The sequence below is a fragment of the Acyrthosiphon pisum genome, unplaced genomic scaffold (genome assembly GCF_005508785.2).
Source record: "Acyrthosiphon pisum isolate AL4f unplaced genomic scaffold, pea_aphid_22Mar2018_4r6ur Scaffold_21926;HRSCAF=25296, whole genome shotgun sequence".
In the NCBI taxonomy this organism is placed as follows: Eukaryota; Metazoa; Arthropoda; class Insecta; order Hemiptera; family Aphididae; genus Acyrthosiphon; species Acyrthosiphon pisum.
This window is the reverse complement of record NW_021771444.1, coordinates 1-7296: the sequence shown is the minus strand read 5'-3', so window position 1 is coordinate 7296 and position 7296 is coordinate 1. Positions and strand designations below refer to the sequence as shown.

Sequence of the window (7296 nt, the reverse complement as noted above, 5' to 3'; positions counted from 1 at the left end):
GGGGGAAGCCGCGTTTTGTCGTTTTACGCCACCAGGGAATAATTCGATAATAATTAGAAAAATTATTTTACAATAATTCCATATGCTAAAAATTGTTTTGCGCGGGACAACATTACTCCCTCAATATTAACATTAGAATTACCAAAATTGTAAATCTTTACTAAGAAGAAAATTATCTGTGTCGTAGCGTCGTTTTTTTTTTGATAGCACTACCCAATAATTTTTAACAATCATTTGAAAAATACAAAAAAGTCAAATGTTCTCAAACCTATAACTTTAAACGTATTTATGTTATCCAAATAATAAAAACGCTACGACATAGATAAAATTGTCCTCTATATGTAGTAAAATTTTGTTTATTCTATTAAAATTATAATGCGAGAAAAGTTGTCCCGCGCGAAACAGTTTTTACAACCGAATTACGAGTGGTGTGGCGTCCTCTTAATTAAATCAATTTTCGAACCTCCAAATTTAGATGGTCTCGAACTCTCGAGGACCGATTACAATTTACTAATATCAAATAAGAAAATTTAAAATAATAATATTATATAATAGGTAATAATATACTATACGATTTTAGATTATTTCTTATCTTATAATTCCACGAATGAACATTGGACTTTGACTGTCGTCGATTGCCGGCGTTTCTGTCTATTTAAGTATTTTATTATAATCATAATAATTTAATTACTCTATCGTGACACTGCACGCTCTCTATTGACACTCCGGGCTATTAATAACTTGTTTCCATTATGCCCATTGACGTGGGCTATCTATGTATATTTAATCAATGCCACTACACACAATATCAATTACCGTCGCGTCGCGTTCCTAGAATAGTTCAGATAACGTCTATACTTATAATTTAGTGTAATAATATTAGTAATAGCATAATATACATATATTTAGAGTTCGGTATTATATAATTATGTTTCTTAGATACCTAGGTGGATACAGGCTAGGTACTATATACGAGTAGGTAGGTACTAGGTAGGTAGGTATAATTGTTTTTCTAAACTATTTTCCTTGGCTATCGAATGTTGGCATTATTCGACAGTCGACAACCATCCAGTCAAGTTCGATTATATTATTTTATTAAAATATTATTTTAAAATGAGTCCAAAATATGCACCGAAAACAAAAATTCCACTATCGAAAAAAAAAAAACACAGAGGATTTATAAATGCAATTAGAAACCCCCACACCGTGAAACAACGAAATGTAGATGAAACTCCGTAAGTGTTTTTTTTATAATTTAGATGTTTTAAGGGGGCTGCAGCAGGTTTTGTCAAAAATCAAAACTAATGTAGATTTGACCAATCTAAACATTAATTTTGTTTGTTATAATGTTTTTCAATATATTTAAATTCCATATCATAAAATAAACCTTAAGGAGACTGGAAGGGGCTCCAGTCAATGAAAAAAAGTGACTTTTAGACCAATAAGCTAGACAAAACTGGAAGAATTTGGTTTGACAGATTTTAATTTTGAAAACGGATTATGATAAGTAAACTTGTTGATCAATCATAATCCGTCACTTTTTTTTCATCTGTTGCAGCCCCCTTAATATAATATAAAATTAAAAATATTATAATATTATATTGATTATTTAATTTTGGATTGTACAGAAAAAACTTTAATATCAGTTTACAACCAGTGATTTCTGAAATGCAAAATGACAGCCCAACTCAATTGTTTGCCGAAGTAGAAAATACAAACTTGAATACTAGCACTTCACCCATTAAAAACAATGATCCCAAAATACAAAGTTTATTTGGACGTAGAATTGTCGACATAGTAGATGCTGATCACCACAAACCTTTCGACTGTTCTTTTAAGGACATGGTATGTGTGAATGAAAAACAGGATGGATTAATATCAAGCTTTAAATTCATTTGTTTGTTGAGTAAAACTAAAAAAGTAATCAATTCAGAAAAAAAATTAGATCAAGAAGTAATGAATCTAAATACAGCGATTGTAGCCGGAAATATGAATGTTGGAGCGGGATTTAGCCAGTTGGAGACTGTTACATGTGCAGTCGAGATACCTCCTATTTCACAATATATATATGATAGACATCATAGTATTGTTTGTTTGGGATATGAAAAGGCTGCAGCTAATGCAATGGAAGAGGCTGCTAAAGAAGAAGCACAATTAGCAATTTTGGCGGGAAATATTGATAGTGACGGAACTCCACTTGTTACAGTTGTCGCAGATGGAAGCTGGTGTAAACGATCGTACAGGACAATGTACAACTCATTATCTGGCACGGTGAGTACCTACCTAATATTAGTAATCTAATGTAAATTAAATAAAACAGAAATATTTATTAATTAGTATTGTCTTAATATTTTTATTATAAAGAAGTTAGTGAAATATTTTGAAAATAAAATGCCAATTTAAACAACTGTTGAGAATTTCAAGTTTCTACGATATAATTTATATTTTTTTAATAATAACAAAAATCTAAATTCGTTTGATATAGTAAATCGTTATTTTTCGCGTGAATTTTTGATCTCGTGAAAATTAAAACTCACTCGTACATTTTTTTAACCCTCAAATATTTTTATAATTATTCTAAGCTTAACTTATGAACAACCTAGTATTACATTTTCATTACATTTTTATACATTTTTTAGTACAAAATAAATAACAAATATTCATGATTTTGACGAATTTTGTCAATATTTGCACTTCAAAAAAAAAAAATGCGCATGTTTTTTTCATAATTTTTGAATGACAGTAAGAACAACTCATGTATTTTGCCAAAGCGAAATTTTTTTTATCAAACTTTTTTTTTTTTCGGTTACTTTTTTAGGGTTTTTACCGACACTTGAATACTATTGGAATTGTTTTTTTTACTTTTGACCCCTAAAAGTACCAACTACCAACTAGATTCATTTTCCTTTCAGAAACGGGGCTGTGTTTGGAAATCGAAGCACTATATAGGTATTACTAAAAAATGTGTCGTCCCAAAAAAAAAAAACACATCATTGTAAAATCAATATATTCATGACTCCGTTCATAACCTAAAATTACAAAATCGTAAATGTTTGCAAATTCTTTATTGGTTAAAAATATATGAAATAACTTTATTTTAATAGTTTTCAAAATTCAATATAGGGTTCATGAAAATTTTCAAAACGATTCGACTCATTATGCTCCATATCCTAACTTAATTACTACCTATACACCTACTTACTTTGAGTGAACCAAATACTTAGCTTATGAAAGCAAAATGTGGAGATAATAATGACGAAATAAATCAGTTTTGTCTAAATTCTAAAATAAACGCGTATATGAATGGTAATTGAGTTAGATTTTAGTATTATATTCAATATCTTTATTTTAAAATTTCAGGCTGCCATAATTGGTTACAAAACAAAAAAATTGCTTTTCCTTGGTGTAAGAAATAAATACTGTTCTATGTGTGCCCGTAAAAAACCAGATGACAGTCTAACAGCGCACAAATGTACTAAAAACTGGCCAGCTACGAATAGTTCATCGGGCATGGAATCATCAATTATTATTGAAGGATTTTTACAAAGCGAGAAAATGTATGGTATTAGATACAATAAGTTTATCGCAGATGGTGACAGTAGCGTGTATAAAAAAATTTTGGAGGCAAGACCGTATAACAATTTAACTGTCGAAAAAGTGGAATGTAGGAACCATCTTTTACGAAATCTTTGTAATAAATTAAAAGATATAACTGTGAAAGCACAATCGGGTAAGCTTGAATTTCGCAAAATGTTAAGTGGTAATATACTTAGAATTCGTCGAGGTATCATATCTGCTATCATGTATCGTAAGACGAATGGGCATTCTGTTTCAGAGCTTAGACAAGATATAATGAATAGCATCAATCATGTTTTTGGGCATCATGATGAGTGTGCTTCATATTTTTGTGACAAACCTAAAACAGACATTGCAGATTACATTGAAAAAATCAAATCGATGGATCAAGAGTTTTATGCCAATGTAATGAAACACATTAGAAACATGGCAAGACACAGTGGTAGTTTGATACAAGATGTGGACAGCAATATAGTCGAGTCATACAATGCTATAATTGCAAAAGTAATCGGTGGAAAACGAATAAACTTTGCAATGAATCGTTCTTATTCTGGCAGATGCATGCTAGCAGCCGTAACCAAAAACACAAGTCGCCCGCTTTATTCTCTTCATAAGGTGTTGTACCATAAAAGTCCATCAAAACGAAGATTTTTAAATGCTGTAGAATTAAAAAGAAAAAGAAAACAAAATCTTCAAAATATTGCCAGAATAAAAAATAAAAGATTTAAAAAACAACTTTTTAAAAACAATGGTCCCGATTTATCGTATGGAGAAAATGCCGTTAGACCCGATATGGATTATTTAGAATTTAATAGACAAAAAGAAGACATTTTAAATGAAATGAAAGAAGTAGCATCAAAAATAGACGAAATTCAAAAACAAACTATCGAACAATACGAAAATGTACAGTGGAATGAAGTACGAAGAAAACTTTTAACGGCTTCTAATTTCGGACGTATCATCTCTCGAAGACCATACACTGGCTGTGAAAATATTGTCAAGAGTCTTTTATACAACACACAAATAATAGCACATTCATTAGATTATGGTCGTGACAATGAGGTTGTTGCTAAAAAACAACTTGAACAAATTTTGAACAAGCCTATACGTGACTGTGGTATTTTTATAGATGCGGAGCATTTCTTTTTAGGAGCTACTCCAGATGATTTACTGGATGACGATGGACTGGTCGAAATCAAATGTCCATACTCTGCTGCTAATATGACTCCCGATGAAGGCATATTAAGAAAAAAATTGATTTTTGGTCTATAAATAAAGATGGGAGTATTGGAAGTTTTAAAATAAGACATAAGTATCACTATCAAGTTCAAGGACAAATGAAAATTGCACAAAAAAAGTTTTGTGTATTTGCTGTGTGGACTCCAAAAGGAATAAAAACGGAAACAATCTTTTTTGATAAACAATTTTGGGAAGAACAAATGTTTCCAAAATTACAAACATTTTTTTACGATTGCCTATTACCTGAGATCGTGGACCCAAGGTATCCAGGAAGACCAATTAAAAATCCGCAATCTATTATTGATGCTCAACAAGAGCAAAAAAAAACTAGAATCGTCGTACATAGGCCATAGAAACTACACAATAACATAAATGTTATTATAATGTCATTAAAATATAATGGATATTTTATTCTTGTGCAATTTATTATTATAAAGTTGTAAATTGTATGGTACCTACTTATATTATATCATCAATATATCATTATAAACTTAATATAATACTTTTCCCGTATACCTAATAAGTTACATATTTTATAAATACCAAAATTGTATGTGTTTTTTATCTAAATATATATATATATGTCATCTGAAATTTGAGGAACAACTGTATACGCTACTGGTGACTGGTGAGTGGCGGACACCCCCCTTGAAAAAATCCTGGTTGCGCATGGTTTTTTTCATATGTTTATATGCGGAACTGTCAAAGCTACGAGTTCTCGATGGTTATCGGTAAATACTGAATATCAAAAAAAAGTCGAGTGACTATTATTGTTATCATTACGTACGGAAACAATGAACGGGACTTATTCCAAGAAGACATCGCGTGACCGCCGCGACCAACGTCTGACTAGTATCTATTGGCTGGGTGGTGAGTTGGCATTGTTCTATGCGGGTTACTACTACTAACGATAATTTACGACTAATACAACGACAAGGCTAATTGATAACTGTATAAGAAGTTGCCTATAAAATGTTCCTTAGAATTCAGTAGTATGGAGGACCCTTAATGAATTTATATTTCAAATTGTGTACTCATGGGCCACGAACATGAAATTTAACTAAATAATAAATGTACTTACGCTGGCGTCTGTAGGCGGGTGCGGGTCCCTCTGCAGGGACCTCTGGAGGGTCCGCTCCGCCACGCCCATCACGACCACGGCCGCCACCACCACGCCCACGGTCGCTACGACCGCGGCCGCCACCACGACCGCGGCCACCACGACCAAGATCGTTGCCACCGCCGCCACCGCTCTTCCAGCCGCCGCCACCACCGTTATTCCAGCCACCGCTGTTATTCCAGCCGCCGCCGCCGCCGCTGCCACCACCACCACCGCCGCCCCCTCCTTCTGCCACAAAATATACGTACATTGACATCTAGAATATAAGTACATTCAATTATTATAGGTATAAACTATAAAGTTATATTATACATTAAATAAATGCAGCCACTGAACCACGGTTATTTATAGTTTATCCAACAAGATAGGTACTGCTCTAGCGCGAGCTACTAATTTTTTTCTTAAAAAATGTGAGAATAGTGAGTATTTTTTTCAATTAAGTGAGTAATATTCTAGTAAAGGATGAGTATTATTTTCATATTATAGGTGAGTTTTTTAAACAAAAATATAAAAATAAAATACAACAGTTTAAAATATTTTCAGTTGTTTTTTACTTTTTCAGTTTATTATATACAAGTTATAAATAATACATATAAAATAATTTTGTTTAAATATTAATAATATGTGGTTCTGCCTACAATACCTAAATTATATAACATAAATAAAATTTTATTTAACCAACAAACATAACAACTGTAGAAACTGATATTATAGTTTTATATATATTAATTTTTTGAATGATATTATAATATAGTATAATATAATGTAATATACGTATTTGCAATTAAATATTAAAAATATGTTTATTATAGATACTAATTAAAGTTAAAAAAATATTTGTTCAACCATTTTCATGAGGTTATGAGTAATATTGTAGTCTGGGAATTTTTTTTCCTAGGGTCGGTGATTTTTATTCCGCAATTCATTTTTTTTTATTTTTAAAATTGGTCTTAAAACATAAATAATTATAAAAATTTCGAATATTTAATTTAAACACTTATTTACATTTAAAGATTTTTAAAAAAGTGAGGAATCAATGAAATAAGTGCGAAAAAGTGAGCACACTCAAATAAAGTGAGAATAGTGAGAAATAGTGAGTGCGTAGCAACCCTGCCAGACGAAAATCGTATAAGATTTATAATTAATTAAGGAAAGCGAGAATTATTTGTTACATTAGATCAATAACATGGTGTTCTTGCCTGAGTAATTTTTTTAATTAATATAATATTTTAATTGTTATTATAAATACTAAAAGGTAAATGAATACGGCAAGGGCCAAAATGTACTTACGTCAGACGTTGTTGCGGGAAATTCTCGGACTCGGTCAACCTTCCGTGAACGGAGAAAAGTTAGTGACGGAC

General features: G+C 31.4%; 1 protein-coding gene across 1 annotated transcript; it reads right to left on the bottom strand.

The window, feature by feature from the left end:
• Nucleotides 1–5849: 5849 nt before the first annotated feature.
• Nucleotides 5850–6191, bottom strand: LOC115034989 (rRNA 2'-O-methyltransferase fibrillarin-like). Its single transcript, XM_029492618.1, has one exon. It carries the CDS (start codon nt 6189–6191, stop codon nt 5850–5852), a length of 342 nt encoding a protein of 113 aa, XP_029348478.1.
• Nucleotides 6192–7296: the final 1105 nt, after the last annotated feature.